Raw genomic sequence first — 21731 nt, forward strand, 5'->3', positions numbered from 1 at the left:
ATTCCTAATCTTTGGTGTTTCTTGCTGGCATAGCACATGTTTTAAGTAAGTTAGTTTATGTCAAAGGTAATTAGTTATTACTTTTCAAAATATTTCAGGACGAAATGCCCTTCACGTGGATGTTCACATGCCTTCTGGTTTCATTTACTGGTGTGACTTCAGTAGCACAATTTCTTCTCAGAATGCAATACGTAAAATTAAACCTGATGGTTCTTATTTTAGAAATGTTGTTACAAATGGAATAGGACGAAATGGGATCCGTGGCATTGCAATCGACTGGGTAGCAGGTAAGCATAGATGAATTTAGCAGCACGTTATTCTTTACAGATTGTGAAATTTGTAGACTTAGATAAACAGATCCTAATGGAACTATTTTGAATGAGAGTCCTATGAGTCTAACATGTGTGTTTACAGACTGATTTTAAAACAACAGAAAGTAGTGAATGGCTCTTCTAAATAGATATGTGTAAAAACTGAAAGTTTATCAGAGCGGATGTATAGAAATTTTTCTCTCATGAGGTGTTCGTATTTGCCTTAGGTCTCTCTTCTTGTCTGTGAGTTCCTCAGTAGCTGTTATCCAGTTTACCTGTATACTTTACTACCACAGTGAAAAACACGTACCAGAAAAGAATGCACAAAAGTTGTCTGATGACATTGTTAGTAAGAAATGAGGGCTGTTCATCTACCCTCAGATGTAGATATTGTGTACAAATCCTATAAAATGTAATGGAAAGTAAAGAAAGCAGAAGAAATACTTTGTCTTTGAAATTTTGTTTTCCCACTTGTGCTTCCTGTTCCAAACATGTTAGAGATTAATTCAAATATTAACTCTTCAGAAATTGATCATGAACTCTAAGTAGCTGACCATTGCCATTAATACCTGTAATTTATACTGTACGTAGTATATATATATGTTATGTTTTGCAAAAATTTTCTATTGATTGATAGCCTTGTTTCAATGAGGTTTAGAATAATCTTCTGGTATATACTCTTAATTTAGTTACTATATATAGTGCTGCGACAAAATGTGGATTTCATAGTTGTGTGTTCTAAAAGGTGAACAGATAAAAGTATGGAAAGGCAAGCCAAAGGCTTAGATTAAAAAAATCCAAGTATACCTAAGGAACAACTGTAGTTAATGCACTTTTAATCTTACACTACTGATTTTCCCCATGGCAATCAGCGAGGATTTAGAAATTAATTGACTGTTAAGACACCCATCAGTTTGGGTGTTGTCTTTCTAATTCCTCAAAGTATAGGTAAGTACCTTATGCTTCCAACTCCTACAGTGTTTATGGATATTCATTTTATGGTTTTGTATTTTATCAACTCATGTTTCTCAGGCATTGATGCTATATATTAACTTTCTGATTTGTTTTTCTTTTTTTTTTTTTTTTTCTTTCGAATACAGGAAATCTTTATTTTACAAATGCATTCCTGACAGAGACTTTTATAGAAGTTTTGCGTTTAAACACAACTTATCGACGTGTTCTGCTTAAAACTACTATAGATATGCCAAGGCACATAGTAGTTGACCCAAAAAACAGATATCTCTTCTGGGCAGATTATGGGCAAAATCCGAAGATTGAACGTGCGTTTCTTGACTGCACCAACAGAACAGTTCTTGTGTCTGAGGGCATTGTCACACCTCGTGGGTTGGCCATAGATCACAGCAATGGCTACATTTACTGGGTGGATGATTCCTTAGACATGATTGCAAGAATTCAGCCTGATGGTGGTGATGTCGAAATTGTGCGTTATGGCAGTCGCTATCCAACTCCGTATGGTATCACTATCTTTGGAAATTCTATGATCTGGGTGGATCGAAACCTGAAAAAAGTCTTCCAAGCCAGCAAGGAGCCAGGCAATACTGATCAGCCAACAGTAATACGAGACAACATTAACTGGTTAAGGGATGTTACCATTTACAACAGTCACTTCCAATCACGTTCACCCCTTGATGTCAACAACAATCCTTGTTTGGACAACAACGGAGGCTGTTCTCATCTGTGTTTTGCCCTGCCTGACATACAGACACCCAAATGTGGTTGTGCCTTTGGAACACTAGGCAGTGATAGCAAGAGATGTTCCATTTCAACTGATGATTACCTGATTTTTACTCTTGAGAATGCCCTCAGAAGCATCCACTTAGATCCTGAAAATCACAGTCCTCCCTTCCGCACAGTCAATGTGTTAAGAACTGCAGTGGCCCTGGATTTTGACAGCATAAACAACCGTATATATTTTACACAAAGTTATCCTTCAGGGACAGGAAGAATCAGTTATGTTAGTATTTACTCAGGAATTGGCTCTCCAACAGTGGTTGCATCTGGTAAGTAAGTGCACTGAAATGTGATACAGAGTAATTGGATATTGAAAAAAATGGGCTACAGCACCTAGCACTAGCCCAGCTCATATTTTCATGCTAATGGCCAAGGTAGACTAGTTAAGATATCTGGTTAAATGTTCCTTTTGACTCTTCTTATATACATAATTATATATAATAAATTAAAATTACATATAGTAAATTAATATTATGGAGTGAGGGATGATTTGTGCTACTGGGAGAATAACAATCAGAACTGAGGTCTATGTGTGAAAGAAGTCTTTGTAACCCTACTGCATACACAGGACTGCCTAAGTATTAGTTCTTCAAATTTTTAAATGGGCAAATTTGTATTCATACCAATGGCATTTCAGAGAGATCTCTGATGTTGCCACATTATAACAGTCAGAGTGTTGCAATCTCTCTGGAAACTGTGCTGAACTTGTGTGTATTTGATTGCACGTGTCGAAGACCTGGGGACTCCAGATGGCATAGCCTTTGACTGGATCAACAACAGAGTGTACTACAGTGACTACCTCAATCAGACTATCAGCTCGATGGCTGTGGATGGATCTAACCGCACGGTGATTGCCCGGGTTCCACGACCAAGAGCCATTGTATTAGATCCCTGCAGAGGGTATGTGTAGCACTTTGTATACTTTGGCTGTAGGTGGAACTACTAATTAGACTTTGACAAAGATTGACAGATACTTCCTGTTCTGAGCCCTAAATTTTAGCTGTGCATAACTGTCCCAGACCTAACTCTCTAGGTTTCAGTTTTCTAAGCTGATCTCAGCCTCAGAGATTTGAGTTTTCTGAGATTTTTAGAATACTGATGAATGTGTAGTGCATGAGGCTCCACTTAGTGACAGTGGGAGCCAGGTGCTGTGGGTAAATGAGAAGATGTTCAAAGCAGGTGTTTGTCAAGCAGCTAACCATCCTCCATTTGCTGTGTAAGGCAAAATCTTGAAGATTTCTTCAAGAATATCATAGCGATCTGTCTGTGTAGAGTCTTTCCCTTTTTCTGTTGTATTTTCTGAACGCCTCGGAAGAATTCTGGTTTCAGTATCAAAACATTTCCTGAGAGGCTGGGGTATTACTGTATTTCTAATTTCATTACTAATTATACTGTATTTCAAATTAAGAAAGAGAGAGAGGAATTGACTTTGTTGGATTCTCATAGGAGCTGGAAAAATCTTTCTGAAGTTCACTCCAGTGGACCCCAGTGACCCCTGCTTGACGATTCCCTTGTCAATGTGTGGGCCAAATTGGAGGAATTAGTTATTTTCCACTAGTTTTGCACTGCACACTTCAATGAGGGACAGCAGGGTGGAAATAGCCTGGAGCAGATAAGAGCTTTGTGAGCTTTGTTTGCTGAAAATATAACCTTGTAGTCACGTTATTGACAGGTATATGTACTGGACTGACTGGAGTTCAAATGCAAAGATTGAACGAGCTACACTTGGAGGAAACTTCAGAACACCTATTGTGAGCACCAACTTGGTATGGCCAAACGGGCTTACCCTGGACTACGAAGAACAGCAGCTGTACTGGGCTGATGCAAATCTGTATGTATTGTAACACACTTGTTAGTTTACATTCGGTTAATTTTTTAATAGATCTATTATCTATTTTTCCTCATTTTTAAAACTGTTTTTCAGCATGGCAATTGAATTCGGTACTTTGTATTATGGAACATTAAACGTTACTTAATAGTAATGCAATGTCAAGTCTTGATGTGGAACTGCTGTGCAGTAAGAAGTTTTGTTATGCCACAGCATAGACTTAGTCCACTGCTTTATGGCATTTGTACCCAGTGGCTGTTTGTTGGTCTTATGTGCAACTCAGAACTTTTATAAGCATCTTCGCTAACAAATAAAATCCCGGTGCACATTTTATATCATTCATTGCTCATGGTTAATGCCTGTCAGCTGTAGAATTTGGCGTGATGTTCTTGCTGTTGCCTACCAGACAGAACTCTAACCTTCAATTTATGCCACCAGAATTTCTGCTGTTAGCAGGAAAGTTTTTTAAAATGATTTAGTTTGTATCCATTCAAATTCACCTGTGGTCTCAGAGGAATCACTGCAGCAATCAGACCTTTCCCCTCTGGTTCCTTCAGCATAGCAGTTCTTTTGTCTGCTTCTCCTTTGCTGTGTAATAACTATTATGGTCTGTTCCTCTGTTGGATCTTCTGGGCGGAAGGCATTCTTCTTTGGATTCATCTGTGTGCAGGAAGGCAAGGTATCTGTAACGGGGCCCTCTATTTTAAAGGGAATGCAGGGTGTCAAATGAGACATCCTCTTGTCTCTTTCAAACTCTAGTCAGTGGAGGTAGGGGAGCATCTGCTTAAACAGTATGAAGTCTTCTTTATTCTGACTTTCATGGGGAATGCCTTTACCTCATTAGAGGGACAGATTCCATCATGGGGTAAGATATGAAGACCAGACACTCAAAAATGATGTGCTCCTTAGCTCTGAATGCACCAAGAGACCACAAGGGTGCACTGTATATTCTCCTCCATTTTTACTTTTGCTTATTCTCCTCTTGTTTATCCTAGTCTTCCAAAGGTGCTATCCCTCTTTCTCTAAAATAGTATTTTATTCTTTTGTTCTAGACTCCCTTGTTGCCTTGTAAGTATTGTGATACCATTGGGCACACACACAAGTCTGGAGATACATCTCAAGTAGCTAGTTGTACACTGTTCCTTTCCCATATCTTCACAGTTGCTGCATGCAACATAGTAAGAATCCTTCACCAGATAGCATGTTGACGCTTGGGAACTATGTACAGCGCTACCCCTAAAAAGTTCTCTGTGCCATGAAAGGGGGAAATTACCTAAGCCTGTATTGCAGGAGAGTCGCGTTTGGGCTTCGTTTCTTCTGTAGAAGTGCCTTCCTGCACTTCTCCCACAACTGTTCTTTCATGTTAAAGCTTTTACTTTATACAGTGTCCACCTGTTATTATTTTCCTGCAATAATTACTAAATTATGGTTTTTCTTTTCCTTAGATTAAATGCATCCTTTTCTTTCCTACTAGTGATGACAAAGGAGAGGAGCTGTTCAGATTTTTGAGAAATTTTCTATCTGCTCATTTTCTCTCACTGGCTGTTTCCATTCTCACTGAATTCACACTGGTAGTCTAGTGAATGCTTTAAATAGAATTGGTAAGAATTAAATTTTGTCTCTAGTGGAGACTTAAACGTACAGTTGCTTTGAGGTTAGATGAAATACATTCAAGTGCTAATGGAAAGTTGTTGGAGCATTTCTGTGAGAACTCTTTTGGTGGCTTGAACTGAAGGAGGGAGATCCCACCTGGAGTCTCCAGTAACAACATTTGGATCTTCCAACTTCACAGGCAAGAGGTATTGGCCACAGGGTGATGAACAGGGAGAGAATCTGCTGGCAGGAAGAAGATCACCAGTTATGGTATCTTTAGTCCCATGGCTTCTTTATCCTTATCCTCTGTGGAGCCATTCTGGGATTCTTATTAGCTTCTTTCAGAAGCTTATGTGTGAAAGATGCCACAGCCTCTTAGAGAATCATTCTGTTGCACTGACATTGCAGAAACACCACTCCACTTCTTAGGCATTATACCTTTATATGTAAGCATATTGTACTACCTCTATCTGCTCTTCAGAGATGAGTATGAAGAGCAGTGCAGTTGAATGATGCCATACGTGATGAAGCGGAGCCAACCCGAAGTGTGTTCTTTGTGTCAGTAAGCATTTGGCAGTCCCCCCGTGTGAAAGTTCAGTGTGACTGAACAGTAAGGTGCTTGGAGCTGTAGGCAAGGAACAGCTTTTATCCATGCTCATTCTTCTTCTGTCTTCAACTTGCTGACAGTACATCTCATTTTCAGCGTTTACTGAGTATCTTGATGTTTTCTGTCAAGCTCTTTCTTTTCTTTTGAATAACCCCCTCTGTTCCTTGGTAATCCTTCTCTTGTTATCCTCATTGCAAATAACTTTTGAACATCTTCCGTTTTCTCTTCTTTCATGCTTCATTCTTGTATGATCTACCAGACAGGACTCTGTGGTAAAAGGAACCTCTAACATTTATCATGATTTTATAAACAATGCTTAGAAATAATGTCCTTGCATGAATAGCACACATTGAGTTTCCTGGCATCAGCATGTCGTCGTCTGCTTCTCCACTGACCTTTGCTGAAATGGTCATTGAGAGCGGGAATGACTGGGGGGGAGAAGCAGTGACAACGTGGTTGTAGGTTGTTAGTGCTGTCTGTGCAAGTAAAGAACGGTTCACATACAGCAGAACGTGTCTATCAGAACTTGGAGCTGAAGCCTGATTTTCTGTGGCTCCTTGAAGTCTTATTTGTTGGAATTTTGCTTAGCACTGCTAACACTGTTCGTAAGGTAGAATCAAAACTGGAAGATCAACTAGGAAGAAATGTTTATCATATACTATCAAATTTATCATTTCTGGCTAGTAGATGTTCTATATAGAGTGGTTATTATATATTGGAACTGTTTTCCCCTCCTGTATTCTTACGTGAGAAATGGCAGAAAATGCATGTTTGTCATCTCGTGAATTTGCTTGTATTTCCTAATTGTGTAAATCTGGATCTGCAGAAGATAAAACTGAAATGAAAACACGTCCCATTTCATGGGACTGTTGGTTTTCTCCTGTTGCAAGAAGTCATTAACATCATACCCATCCCAAAAATGTATCCTCTCATGAAGTTTTGTATTCATTTTTGCTCTCAGTAGCGCAGCTGTTTAAACATTTCAGTCTTCAGACTGATACTTCCAGTACTTTATTGTGTCAGTATTACAGAGCTGCTACTCTGCATTACTATTGGAAAAATTGAGATTTTTAACTCAAAACAACACCCTACATATTGGTGCATATTACTGAAATGGTAGATGCTAATTGCTGGACTAATTAGGACATGACTTTATCCATAGGTCCAAAGAATTCTTTCTTTTAAGATGTAATAATTTCTTTGTTATTTTAGGCAAAAGATTGAGCGATGCGCTCTCACTGGTACAAATCGTGAGGTAATTGTTAGCACTGCTCTGCATCCATTTGCAATGACATTGTTTGATCAGCACATATATTGGACAGACTGGAGCACACAAAGCATTTACCGAGCTAATAAGTATGATGGTTCAGATCAGATTGTAATGATCATGAATCTTCCACAAAGACCGATGGATATTCATGTCTGGGCAAAAAGTAAGCAGCAACAGTGTACCAACCCTTGCAACCAGTTCAATGGTGGCTGCAGTCACATCTGTGCACCAGGTAAGCTCTTATGCTTGATGACTGTAAGGTATTAGTGTTGCCTGTATGAGAGTTCATAATAGAATATGTTTAATATTTATTTTATTCATAAATGCAATCAAAATGATTGCCATTCAAGGTCATGGTGTTTTGCCAACACATCTGAGGGTTATGTCTGAGAATCCTCACAAGTAAAAATTCTAGGTTTCTCTAATTTAAACCAAAATACTGTTTTCTGGGGTTTTAATGGTTTTTTTTTTCCTCTGGGATGAGACATGAAATGAGCTCTGCAGTATATGCTTGCCTTAGGAATATATACCGATATGTTGCATACTGAACAGATGTTTCCTACCACATATTTAAAAAGTGTTTGTGGTCACTATTTCCTTATCACATGATACTCTGAAGTCTTTACCTATTGATTTTCCAAAATAAATGTTCCTACTGCCTTGTTTTAAATGTTGGACAATTAGTAAGAAGGTAGCACAAATTTATTTCTATCTACACTGTGGGGCAGGTGTCCTTTTGAGTCATGGGCTCCAGTATCATACTCTATATCGTCAGCTGCATAGTGGGGTGAGACCTGGGTGACTTATGTTTCCCATCTTGTAACTCTCCTTGTGCACATTTAAGAAGAGAGTTGAAGTGTGCCAACAGGTCACCAGTCCAGATGGCCAGGAAGCCAGAATGGCAGTATACCCTGAAGAACATACCTGTTAAAGAGCTCTTTCATGTGTTGTGGATTTTTGGAAGTCATGATCTGTGACTTTGAAAAACTCACTCAGTGCCTGCTTGTAGCATCTTAAAGGCCTTTGAAAATCTGTCTTGCCTGAAAACAACTCAAACTTGTAATTGATTTTGAGAAAAGCAGTTAGTCTAGTGCAAGGAGTTTTGAACACCCTGCTTTGATTTTGAGGGATAGAGCCTCATAAGAGCTGGTGTAGCTCTGATATTTGAAAGCATCAGATGCCATCTTGCAGCCACCCAACAACTATTTGGACAACAAGAAAATATTAAGATACTCCAAGTTCTTATCTCAGTACCTTTAAGGAGCTCTGGAATAACTCTTGTGGGTTTTAATGGGTTTTCTTATGCTTAACTGAGACAAAAATCTGGCTAAGAAGTCACCACACTTCTAAGCAGATCTTATAGGAGTTGTGAGAATTGCATTGTCTTTTCCAGTGTTACAGCTGTGAACAGTTTCATAAAACCCTATCTAAAGCAGCAATGTTACATTTGTTCCATTTTTTGTTTTCTTTTTAATTTTTTTTTTTTTTTTTTTTTGCTGTCAAACATAAATGTAGGTCCAACTGGTGCAGAATGTCAGTGCCCCTCTGAAGGTCGCTGGTATTTAGCCAATAACAACAAGCACTGTATTGTGGATAATGGTACCAGGTGTGATACTGGTTTCTTCACATGCCTTAATGGGCAATGTATCTCCGAGCGATGGAAATGTGACAATGACAATGATTGTGGTGATGGCAGTGATGAGTTGGAAAGTGTGTGTGGTAAGCATTTAAAATATCCTCATGAGAAAGTGATGCATACTCTTTCTTACCTGTACCGTATTCTCACTTTTATGGCTTTATGATCATGGATCTTATGGCTGCCATTGGAAACAATCTCTTGCTTCCTCACAGACTTGAGGTCTGAATTGCTGTTCATTTGCTCTAGAATCCAAAAACTCTGTGGTATTGAATTTTTATCACGTATAGGCAATTTCTATTTTGTTTAATTCAAATATGTGTTTTACTTTTCATGCAGTCCGTTTTGCAGCTGTGTTTGCCCTGGCAGGTAAAAACATTGTGATTTTACTTGTTACTTTGTCACAGACCTTAGATTACATTGTATCTATGTATATTCTTACCTATTTACTTCCTTATTTATCCATTTATCCATTTATTTTCTCTGCAGCTTTCCATACTTGTCAGCCAACAGCTTTTACCTGTGGTAATGGGCGATGTGTGCCCTATCATTACCGCTGTGATCACTACAATGACTGTGGGGATAACAGTGATGAGGCTGGCTGCTTGTTCCGAACTTGTGACTCCCACACAGAGTTTACTTGCAATAATGGAAGGTGTATTTCTCTTCAGTACGTCTGCAATGGAGTGAACAACTGTTACGATAATGGCACATCAGATGAGAGGAATTGCCGTAAGTTTATCTTACTTACCTAGTGCCTATTTGAGTCTGAGTCTTTAGGCTGAAGAAGAGGTAAATGTGTTCGTGTGTGAAGAATCACGATAAAATCACCAAAGAGGATAAAAGATTTCTGTATTTACAGTATAGATTCCGCTTCGTCTTATTTGGAGGAAGTAGAATTGTTAAAAGATATTCTGGAGTATCCTGAGATATTACATAGTAACTGTTGCTTTAAATAGCCTGCCTTGATGTAACATATTCTCGTGCAGGACATATATTTTTGCAGGACTAGCCTGGAGTTTGACAGTGGATTTTTACTTTGTGTCATGCTATATTAATTATACGAGATTTAATCATCATGCGTGTATATTGTGACTTTTATACAGACACAGTTTATATTTATGCTGTTTATATGCTTTGTAGCTCTCAGAGTTGTCAGTAATGTTTGTTTTCCTTAAGACGTAAATTGTGATTAGTTCAATATTGACTACTGTTGCAGTTAATTGAACTAATCATGTCTTTGCACTAAGATTATGTTCTTCAGCGGAAAATTTATAGCTGGAGATAGAGAAATCTATGAAAATATACTTAGTGGATTTTTTTTTTCTTACATGTTTTTATGTTCACTTATAGTTGGGTTTTTTTTAATATATTTGTAACTTTTTTTATTTTCTCCAGTTAAATCTGAATATTTGAAAGTCCTAGTCTATTAGTCAGCTGTAGTTGGTCTGATGATTCTTACAGTACTAGCTGGTCGCAAATGCAGGCATTACAGTGTGAATACATGTCAATTTACATTCCCTTACACATAAGTATTGGCATGTGTTTCTTTGATCATATTTTTGTCAGGATTTCTGTCAAGGAAAGCAATTGTCTAAATGTTTCCATATGGCACAAGCAGTATGAGTGCAGTTTAGCAAGCGAGTGAGGTGGGACTCTTTAACAATATTATTTATCTTTCAATGAGATTCAGCATAACGGTATTAAGAAAAGCTCTAAAGAACTTTTGTTTGTCCCTCCTTAAAGCGGAGCGCACATGCCAGTCTGGTTATACAAAATGTCAAAGCACAAATATTTGCATTCCTCGAACGTATTTGTGTGATGGTGATAACGACTGTGGAGATATGAGCGATGAGAGCCCTACTCACTGTGGTAAGTTAATAGGGCCTCTCTTACTTTTCTTGTACTTCAGTAATTTATTCCACTGCTCTTTGGCATAATTCCAACTGTTCTTAAAACATCTACTCTTGTAATACTGAAGAGTTATAAGGTGTATGCATTTTATTATTAGCTCTCAATTATCTAAATCATGCTTTTATCTAATAAAGAAGATCATAATTTTTTCAGCATTTTTATGCAGCATTTGAGGGGTCATTCCCTTTGCTTATTTTGCACTGTCTTCTTTATGGTTTTACAAGGTGCTTCAGTATTACAGTGATTTGGCTTTTTTTGGAACTTTCACATTGGAATATTTTTTCTTCTAATCATAATGAATAGCATAGAGTCTCAAATGTAATTTCTTCTAGCTCTTTTGTGTACTTATGTATGCCTTAGTGTATGATTTGGTGTTCATTGTAGCTTCCAGTTATTGTATAGAAGCATCTAGTTTTCAATCAATCTTAATTACAAAGCAGCTTATCTTTGCTACTACAGACATTATTAGGTAGTAGTTAGGTAGTACTTTTCCTGTATAAGATGTTTTGGGTCAGTTTATAAAACGTAATGGTTATTTTCAGATAATGACTTAATTTCAGTATTGCCTGAGTGGATTACTTTTTGCTTTCACTAGTTTTCCTAAAGGCATCTGCCTTGAATTAACCAGGCTACAGGTTTTCTAAAATGCGAGTTCAATTTTTCTAGTCAGAACATGGTCACTTTTCTCTATGGACATCTGTATGTCAAAAATATGTGGCTATATATACTGACATAGTGACTCTTGTGCTGCTCATGAAAGGTGTGCTTTGTCCCTTCTGCTGTTTGTGTCCCAGCACTGCTGAATTATTTAAATTGGGAAGTGGTGAAGGGGAAGAAAGAAGGAGAGAAAGGGAGAATGGGAGATCAAAGAAGCCCCAAGACATAAATGAGCAATGTGTTAATTGCCTTTGATTTCCATCATTAAAGGCACATAGAAGAGCAAGTTAAAAGGCCAGACTGGGTCCTTTTTGGTATCTTGAAACCATCAGAGGGTACAGGAAAGTATCTGTAACTAATGAAGAAATTATCAAACCCACTCTACATGCCAGGGGACTCAGCTAAAGTGCAAAAGGAATATTTGCATTGTGCTTAGCTGGAACTGTTCAGGGTTACAGTTTGTTCTTCACTGCCATTAAAAGATTCCTACCTGCAAGAGAAGAAAAATCGGTGGGGGAACAAGGAGAATATATCATCTACCATGAGATATTGGTTCCTTACTGCACATTTTGACTCCTTGTAAAGCATGGAGTCTGCTACCACCTGGTTTGGGCACCGGAGAAATGAGTATATTTGGCTGTGCTCATTTTCTTGTGCACAAATCTCAAGTGTAAATGTGGAACATATTTACAGTTGCTGCATGCAGTCCCGTTTCCAGAGCAAATTCTATGTACTTATTAGCTGATATGTACACCCAAGGAGAGAATTAAACCCATTTTTTTGCATACAAAGATCAAGTTTGTACAGTGAACTCATTGCAGATAGGCTGTGAAAAGACATCCTTCCTAGCATAATTTTTTCTCTTTCTTTTTTGGGGTCTGTAATGTTTTTGCATAACATGGACTCAAAAGCAACTTAAAACAAGTTGGAAAGGTAACAGAAAGAAAGAAGTCATGCATAGGTTTTTTCTTCCAGTCTCACTAACTTGCACAAATAATGAGTTTCGTTGTACATCGGGACGTTGTATTCCTGCTCATTGGTACTGTGATCAAGGAATAGACTGTGCTGATGGCTCTGATGAACCTGCCTCTTGTGGTAAGTTTACACTCGGAAGATACAACACAATGGGTTATGGGAAATCAGTAGTTCCTTTCTTTTTTTAGCTTGAAATAAGTATATTCTGAGGTTTATTCACCAACTCTAAATAATATGAGTCACCGAGTAATTGAAGTCTTAAATACTTAAATCTGTGTATGGAATATGAAGGCTTTTAATTGCAACAATTGATTGCTGTTAATGTAATTACTGTTAATGTATAACCTCCTGTGTCTTTGTAAGACTGTGATAGTGGTGGATCAAGTAACAAAAAGTAGCAAATATTTTGCTATTGTATTGGGTGTAAAAGCAGTTGTTATGCTGTACAGGAAGGGTGTGTGCAGTATTGCATTTTTGGGAAAAATGGGATGCAGAAGAACATTGCTGACACAGTATAAGGTAGAGTATCATAGTATTGCAGTAAGCAAATCCTGTGTTTACAATAGAAACTAATGGTAATAAGCAGCGTGGCAGGGAAGAATGTGAAAAGAAGTAGGTAATCTCCAGGGAAGAAGAGGAGGGGCTAACAGAAGTCACTGAGAACTGATATTACAAAATTTTCATTTTTCTCACTATAAAAGTTGGCATAACATAAAGCAGAACAGATTCTTCTATGTTTTAAGCAGGGCTGATAGCTTTCTTTGCTGGAGTTGCACCTTTAGCTTAAGAAAATGTATTGCAGCTTATACTTTAACTGTCTTACATTTAAACTTCTATTTTACATGTCACTATCATAAGATTCTCCCTAAAATATGTTTCTCGTTAGATTTTCATGGCAGTGCAGGTTACTTTAACAAGCAAAGTGATTGTGTTCATTTTTAAGCGCCCCAAGTGCGGACTTGTTCGAGCGACCAGTTCAGATGTGATGATGGCAGATGTATCCCAGCGACATGGATCTGTGATGGTGATAATGACTGCGGGGATATGAGTGACGAGGATCAAAGACATAATTGTGGTGGGTGTTTAACACAAGTAGGTACTGCACTTTGTCCTGCAAGTATTTTTTAGAAAACAACCAACCCCAAACTCCTACCCTCTGCCAATTTTTCTATTCATAAAAGTGCACATTAAGATAAGGTGCACTCTTCCTGTACTTTCTTTTTCATTATATTGAGTTAAAATCGAATATTTTACTGTGGGAGGGTAATTGTTCTAATTTTGCGATTGCTCTTCTTTGAATGTTTGAGTTCAAATGGCAGTATAATTAACCTGGGTTGTTTGTGTGATCTGGGAAGCAATAGCAGCTTCATTTGAGGTACTCCCAGATTGTCATGCACTATGTCTTGTGGGTGCATATAAATAACCACATGGTTTTGGCATAATTTCTTTAGAAATCAGTGAGTAAAATAAGCATGGCTGTTTAGAGGGTGAACAAAAGGAAAGAGATTCACCAAGCCTGGTTCTGCTCCTTGATTCTTTTAACAGTAGATGGATACACTTGCCCGCCTTGTTCTCTCTGAACGTGCAGCAGAGCATGGCTCTATTGCGGATTACGGATGGATACTTAGGCTGTGTGTGTGTAGTGGGAGAGCGTGTTACATACACAGACTATAACTTGGTGTGTCAGTGAACATGCTTTTCTTTCAGCAAACCGCAACTGCACAGCAGCAGAGTTCACATGTGCGAACAATCGACCCCCGCTCAGGAGGTGCATTCCTCGGGCATGGGTCTGTGATGGTGATGCTGACTGCAGTGATGCATTTGATGAACACCAGAACTGCACGCGAAGATCTTGCACAGAAAATGAGTTTACTTGTAGTAATGGCCTGTGCATCCGAAACACATACAGGTTTGTTACTACCTGAGCCGCTGCAGGAATACTCAAAACTTGCTTAAAATGAAGGAGCTTATTCAAAAATTTTTTCATACTTGTTAAGTAGATCTACATACTGTAATCATACTATTTATCTGCTCTGCATTCATGCATTAGTTTTAACTTTAAAATGCTCTGGAATTTTCTGTGTTAATATTCCTAGTGCTCACCATTAGCATTGAATCCTTTTTCTTGTGCCTAGTAATCTCTCTTGAGGTCATTCTGTTCAGCCTGTAATGTATATAGGGAGTACAAGCAGATCTCAGAGGATCAGATTCTATATAATATGAATCTGATTTCTGGAAGTCTCTCTCATTGGAGCCAATAATATCAGGCCACCTTTGGAAATCAGGAGAGTATCTATCCATCTGCCCTAAAGACAGTGATTGTCTTCTTATATTTGAAAAAAGTGTTCATCCTTCTTCAGATGTGACAGGCGGAATGACTGTGGTGACAGCAGTGATGAAAGGGGATGCATCTATGAACCCTGTCAACAGCACCAGTTTACTTGTCAGAATGGGCGCTGCATTTCCAAGGCCTACATCTGTGATGGGGATAATGACTGTGGTGATGAATCTGATGAGCTGGAACATCTCTGTAATACACCAGAAGCAACTTGCTCTCCTCATCATTTTAAATGTGACAATGGAAACTGCATTGAAATGGTTAAAGTCTGCAATCGCTTGGATGATTGCTTAGATAATAGTGACGAAAAAGGATGTGGTATGTGTAGATTGATTTTTACTTTCTTAATTTAAAATGCTTAGACAGCCTTAAAAAAAAAAAAGAATTCTGAAGACATTTGCTTAGTTGCAGTCATAGTCTATCTACTCTCAGAGGGATTAGAAGAAATTTTTGTATCTAAATTTTTGTTTTAATTAAATCATACTTCTTATATTGTTTTAACAAACCATGAAAATTAGCTAATCACATAAACTAAATTTACTTTAGGCATTGTTATGTATTGCCCTTTCATTTGCAAAATGCACCATCCATATGTGTTTTCAATTCAGTGTGCTTGGTGGCAGACCTCGAAGGTGCTAGAATACTTTTGTATTAGATTACATTCTTTTCCTTGCCCCTTATTGCAGCAGCCCAGATTCATATTCAGCATTTCCAGGGGCTAGCAGGGAGAGAGAGACAGAGAGAGTACATTGGAAAGTGACTGCACTGTTTTCTCTGCTAGCGGATTTCTTGAATAGAACTCTTTTCCTTCTCCAGGTATAAATGAATGCAGTGACCCTTCAATCAGTGGATGTGACCATGACTGTACAGACACACAGACAAGTTTCTACTGTTCTTGTCATCCCGGCTATAAACTTATGTCTGATAAACGGACTTGTGATGATATTGATGAGTGCAATGAAACTCCATCAGTATGTAGCCAGATTTGTGAGAACACAGCTGGCTCCTACATCTGTAAGTGTGCCCCAGGCTATATCCGGGAGCCTGACGGAAAAAGTTGCCGGCAAAATAGTAATATCTCCCCATACCTTATTTTTAGCAACCGTTACTATCTGAGAAATCTCACAGCAGATGGCCAGTCTTACTCTCTCATTTTGCAAGGACTGAGAAATGTGGTGGCACTGGACTTTGACAGGGTGGAAAAGAGGTTGTACTGGATTGATGTGGGGAGGAAGGTCATTGAACGAATGTTCCTAAATGGAACAAATAAGGAGGCAGTGATAAGTGATGATGTGCCCAACGGGGAAGGTATCGCTGTTGACTGGGTTGGCAGGTAAGAAAATACACTTTCTGTCTTTCTAGGCTACTAAGAAAATGATGTGTTAGGAAGTTTATCTTAGGGTTTTCTCCCACTTCATGTGAAATTCCTGATGAGAGCTGAAATAGTTTACTATTGTGGATGCAGTCTTATATAAGTGGACTGGAATTGTTTATCACCATCTAATATGTTACATGACACTCCTTAATAGCTGTCATATCAAGTATACTGAGGTTATATCAGAGTTGCTCTCTCATCAGTAATGAAGTAGCGCATATGACCCTTGGGAAAAACTTGTTAGGAAACCATTAATGAACAGACTAGGCAAGCAAGCAGGTGGGATGTTACATGTGGCTATGGGGTAGGGATTATGAGCTTAGGCTCTTTATTCCTTCACTAGCATTTGTTGGGGTTGGGATGCAGGCCTCACACTATGCATAAACAATATGTTACAACAGGTAACTAGATTCCAATAAAGTAAGTAATAATAAACATTAACGAAATTTGGCTCCTGTGCCAATGTGAAGTGCATGTTTCTTTTGCTCTTGAAAAATGCATCTTTAACACTCAAATAATGTGATCCGCATCACTAGCTGTAAGGAGGGCAGTATGAGGGTGATGTAACTGGAAATCATTTTGCATTATGGTAATTTTTTAATTACCTGCTGTGTGTCAAAAAGTAATCTGATTTACTTCCATAGAAACTGTCCTTATGTGGTGCCCTTTCTGACAGTGTTCTTGGCTGTGTTTCATCAGGTTTTGCTTTCTGAGTGTAGTACTATCAATCAGTATGAAAGTTTTAAATATCATGGATCAGACTTTGCAAAATAATGAGAATCATTCAAAACATCACATTTAGAACTTAAATGAGAGTGTTTATATGAATATGTCATAGAATCATAGAATCACAGAGTGGTTTGGGTTGGAACGGACCTCAAAGCTCATCTAGTTCCAACCCCCTACCATGGGCAGGGACACCTTCCACTAGACCAGGTTGCTCAAGGCCCCATTCAACCTGGCCTTGAATACTTACAGGGATGAGGCATCCACAGCTTCTCTCGGCAACCTGTTGCAGTGTCTCACCACTCTCATAGTGGAGGAATTTTTCCTAATGTCTAATCTAAATCTCCCCTCTGTCAGTTTAAAGCCGTTCCCCCTTGTCCTGTCACTACATGCCTTTGTAAAAAGTTCCTTTCCAGATTTCTTGTAGATGAACTGGAACATAGAACAGATGTGTTCCAGCCCTCTGAGCATTTTAATGGCCCTCCTCTGGACTCACTCAATGTCACTATAATAGTTTCTATTTTTAAACCCATTTGTCTCTAAACCTAATGATACTTAATGTTGCCAGCAGTCCCAAATGCTTTATGATTCATGGAGAGGTGAGGAAGGAAAAGCCTAATTTTAGCTGAAGTGGTCCTGCTGCTCCATTATTAATACAGTTGCTGAATTATTTCAGCTACCATTAGTTATGTCTTCAGTCAGTTTTTGTTTAGGTGTTTCAAAAAGGATGGTGGACAATACAATAGTTGATGAGGTTTTCCGCTCATTTTCAGCACAAGGAGAGGACTGGAGGATGCCATAAGGTGCAGGTTAGGGAAGAATACCTTCTCCTCCTCCCTGGTGGGAATTGTACTGCTTAGGGTGGCATAGACAGATTGTATCCATCAGGCTTTGTGTGGAATGGCCCTGTGGATGCTGACCAGCTGTGCAAACAATTTCAAAATAGCCTGCTGTATTTTTAATTAAATGCTTTGTTTTGTTGCAGGCTTTTTACAATCATTGCTCCAGCTTGCATGATTTCATTGGCTACAGCTGTGTACACTTCTATGCAAAGTAATAGAAGTGTTAGAAAATTCTACGTGAAGTTTAAATTCAGCACTTGAACTGTTTTTTCAAAGGAGAACCTGGCAGGTGTTCTACCTGTTTGATGAGAGCAGAGGTGGCAGCATGGAACAGATTATGATCCTTTCCAATACTTCACAGCCCTGGTCACAATCCATTGCACTACATGTCTGTTTTTCTGCGCCATTTTGCTGGCCATTGTTGGTAGGAGAGGAAGGGAAGAGAAGAGGGATTTAGGAATCTATAGACAAATGACACATTATTACTCAAATGGGCAACTGCAAGTTTGAATTTGGCACCAATGACTGTGGATCCAGGAACAGTAAGAGGGAAAAGGGCAGTCTGGAGCACTGTGTAGAAGAGATGTCAGTTCAGTATGTGTATTCTTCCTTTACAGTGGATATATTGCTTTTAGGGAAAAAAAAAGAACCAACTGAAATTTTAAGATGCTGTGAAGCAAAATAAACCAAAACAAGTAAATGAGAGTAAATAAATCGACTCTAAATCATTTCAGAAAATTGTACTGGGTGGATGCCTACAAAGATTGTCTCTATGTCTCTGAACTTGATGGAAGATTCCGGAAAAAACTAGTGGACCGGTGTGTGGATGCCAACAACACTTTCTGCTTTCAGTACCCTAGAGCAATTGTTGTTCACCCAAAATATGGGTATGGCATTTCAAGAGTGCTTTTCCTTTCTTTTGCAAATAGTCTTGCACTGTCTTTGAAAATCTGAAATAAATTTTGCCTGGCTGCACTTAAATTTGCATGGCATTAGATCTTAGTTGCAGCTTAGTAAAACTAGTAGCTTGCCTTTTACGGGTATATATGCAGGGCTATCAGATAGCGTTGAAAGTGGAATTTGGTTCCATGTGGACAAGGAAGTTTTGGTTGCAAGGCTAATAAGGTTGTTGGAAGTGTATGTGTGGTTTGATAGATGGTGGGGCTGCCAGTTGCGTTCTTTGAAGATGACTGTGGTCATGCAGTTGTCTGCTGTAGCAGTTAAGGTACCAAATATATTATTAACCTTTTTATTATCTTCCTCAATCTATGCTTTAGTTCTTTTGCAAGAAATACTATATTTGAGTGTGGCTTCTAATATTTACTTCAGCACGTTTTTACTACAATCTCAAGTATTAATTATTTATTTGAACAGACAGATCTACTGGACAGACTGGGCAGATCGAGCCTATATCGGACGAGCAGGCATGGATGGCAAGGAGAAGACGGTGATTGTTTCTACAAAGTTAGAGTGGCCCAATGGACTCACCATAGATTACACCAATGACAAGCTCTACTGGGCAGATGCCCATCTCAATTACATTGAGTATGTATGCAGAAAGAATAAAACAAGTGAATAATTGCTCATGTCAGATTGCAGTGGTAGCATTTATAGATGCTGTAAGCATCATACATATTTCTGCCTACTGACTCCGTAGGAAACGAGAGTCAGAAAGTATGGAGTAGTAGGTGATACAAATTACTAGGTGACGCAGTAGCCTAGTTCCTATATTTGCATCCTAGTCCAGCTGGAAGTGGTCAAAAAATTATAGTGAAAAGATTCACAGCCTGTACTCAAATATGCAACTTCTCTATATCTAGATGTACAACCTGGACCAAAGCAGAACTTTGGTTTTGCTGAGTATAAAAATCACTATTTTTTCTGATTTAATAAAATAGTATATGAGTTGTTAGAATATGTCTGAATGTTTGTCCATAGGTATGACATCCTATTAGCATGTGGGGTTTTTTTTGCTAACCAAGAAAAATTTTAATTGCTTCTAGTGTTAGAAAATTTCCACTGGAATATCAGTAAAAATTAGTAACTAACGTTGTGGTTCTTATCAAGGCATTGAAATACTTTAAAAAAAACCCTTTGTATTTATATTACTATTTATATTTGTATTAATATTTACATATACATTTATATTTACATTTACTTCTTTTCTGGCAGCCTTTTCTATGCTGAAGCCTTAAAGCCATTTTTAAAAAAATATATATTATATAATTTGCCCCTATAGCAAGGTGATAGTAAAAATATAAAATGTTACTAAAGATATCTCATCAGAGGAGACTCTAAATCAGAAAGACATGTAAAATTTAGGAGTGTAAGAGGCCTGTTATTGTCTTATGTGTCCCATTATTAGCAGTCTGAATGATCCAGGCAAGCTAGTCTCCTGTGTGACAAAAATAACTTGCTCTAAGGCAGCAAATGTGCAAAATTTCATTTGTCTAGATGATTTGCTTCTGTGGGAACACTTTACATGTCAGTGGATGTTCCTTTATTCCATTTATTTGCCTAAAATAACCTGTTGTACTTTCCTGCATGTCTTAAAATGAGTTCACTGAGGACAGTGATCTGTCACTAGGGACTAAATAAGCTGCAATTTCACATTGCATGATCCTGGACACTAAAAATGCAGTACCATAAGCATACATAATAAAGACGTGAGGATGTTTTAGCATTTACCTGAATGTTTTGCAAATATTTTCCTTTGTGTAGGTACTCTGACCTGGATGGACATCATCGTCACACAGTATATGACGGGACTTTACCTCATCCATTTGCAATAACAATTTTTGAAGACATCGTATATTGGACTGACTGGAACACAAGAACAGTTGAAAAGGGAAATAAATATGATGGATCAGGCAGGACTGTTCTTGTGAACACCACACACAGGCCGTTTGACATCCATGTTTACCATCCATACAGACAGCCCTTTGGTAAGAAAACAGATTTAAATTTGCATTTAACTGTTATCTGGAGACTAATTGTGAAAGGTCTTGAGTGCACTCAGCTTTTGCCTTTGCTGGAAATAAAATGCACAGAGTAAATATAGACCTTTACATTTATAAATTGCCTTTTCTTTCAATAGTAATGACTGGAAATGTGTAATTTTAAATTCATTTCTAAATCATCATGGCTTAATAGCATACATTTCCTGTATATGAAATCATACGTATGTCTCCCTAGTTTTTGGGTTTCAACATATTACATTTAGGCTTTCAATACAGTATTAGAGGAGTCTATTGTACATTGAGACCTTTGTGTCCTGGGATTTGCAAAGTATAGTAATATTTATTCTTCTGTTTTACCAGTAAATAATCCTTGTGGCACCAACAATGGTGGTTGTTCCCATCTTTGTCTGATAAAAGCTGGTGGTCAGGGTTATTCCTGTGAATGTCCTGATAACTTCATGATAGTACAGTTCGGCAATACAGCCCACTGCCTTCCCATGTGCTCTAGCACCCAGTTTCTCTGTGCAGACACTGAGAGGTAAGTTCACTGCTCACTGTCTATTTTTCAATGTCTTATTAAAGATATATCTTGCAGTTTAGTCCCTTCAAAAGGACATAAAGTTAAGGATCCCTTCTACTCTCACTGTGCATTTGTGGTGTGTTTGCAAAGACAAAGCAAGGACCAGACTTCCCTTTTGGAAAAATACTTCTAGATTAATTGTTTAAATAGTACTTTTTACTTTTCTTCCTGTTATATGACATTGCTAATGTAGCAAAGGTTGAGTTGTTAGAAACATGTACCTCTAGTAACCATCTCCAGTTGAATTCACAAACCTGGGACCTTCTCTTATTTACAATGTATCTGTTTCTGACAGATATATTCTGTCTGCCAGTGGTCCAGGAAAACAATTTAGCTGATGTGGGGGCACATTTCCAACTCTTTTTTT

The 21731-nt window shown here is 38.2% G+C and overlaps 1 protein-coding gene across 2 annotated transcripts in view; it reads left to right on the forward strand.

The window, feature by feature from the left end:
- LRP2 (LDL receptor related protein 2) overlaps positions 1–21731 on the forward strand; it is a 124736-nt gene that overhangs the window by 71535 nt on the left and 31470 nt on the right. For both annotated transcript variants that reach the window (XM_030486367.1, XM_030486368.1), the window contains exons 39-55: positions 99–287; positions 1412–2332; positions 2798–2963; positions 3736–3894; positions 7304–7593; positions 8877–9080; positions 9487–9729; positions 10744–10869; positions 12544–12663; positions 13487–13618; positions 14251–14452; positions 14904–15199; positions 15698–16214; positions 18559–18711; positions 19199–19369; positions 20546–20769; positions 21145–21322. In XM_030486367.1, the coding sequence (XP_030342227.1) occupies positions 99–287; positions 1412–2332; positions 2798–2963; positions 3736–3894; positions 7304–7593; positions 8877–9080; positions 9487–9729; positions 10744–10869; positions 12544–12663; positions 13487–13618; positions 14251–14452; positions 14904–15199; positions 15698–16214; positions 18559–18711; positions 19199–19369; positions 20546–20769; positions 21145–21322 (4291 nt within the window). The remainder of the gene's footprint in view (positions 1–98; positions 288–1411; positions 2333–2797; positions 2964–3735; positions 3895–7303; positions 7594–8876; positions 9081–9486; positions 9730–10743; positions 10870–12543; positions 12664–13486; positions 13619–14250; positions 14453–14903; positions 15200–15697; positions 16215–18558; positions 18712–19198; positions 19370–20545; positions 20770–21144; positions 21323–21731) is intronic.

The sequence above is a fragment of the Strigops habroptila genome, chromosome 5 (assembly GCF_004027225.2).
Source record: "Strigops habroptila isolate Jane chromosome 5, bStrHab1.2.pri, whole genome shotgun sequence".
NCBI lineage: Eukaryota > Metazoa > Chordata > Aves > Psittaciformes > Psittacidae > Strigops > Strigops habroptila.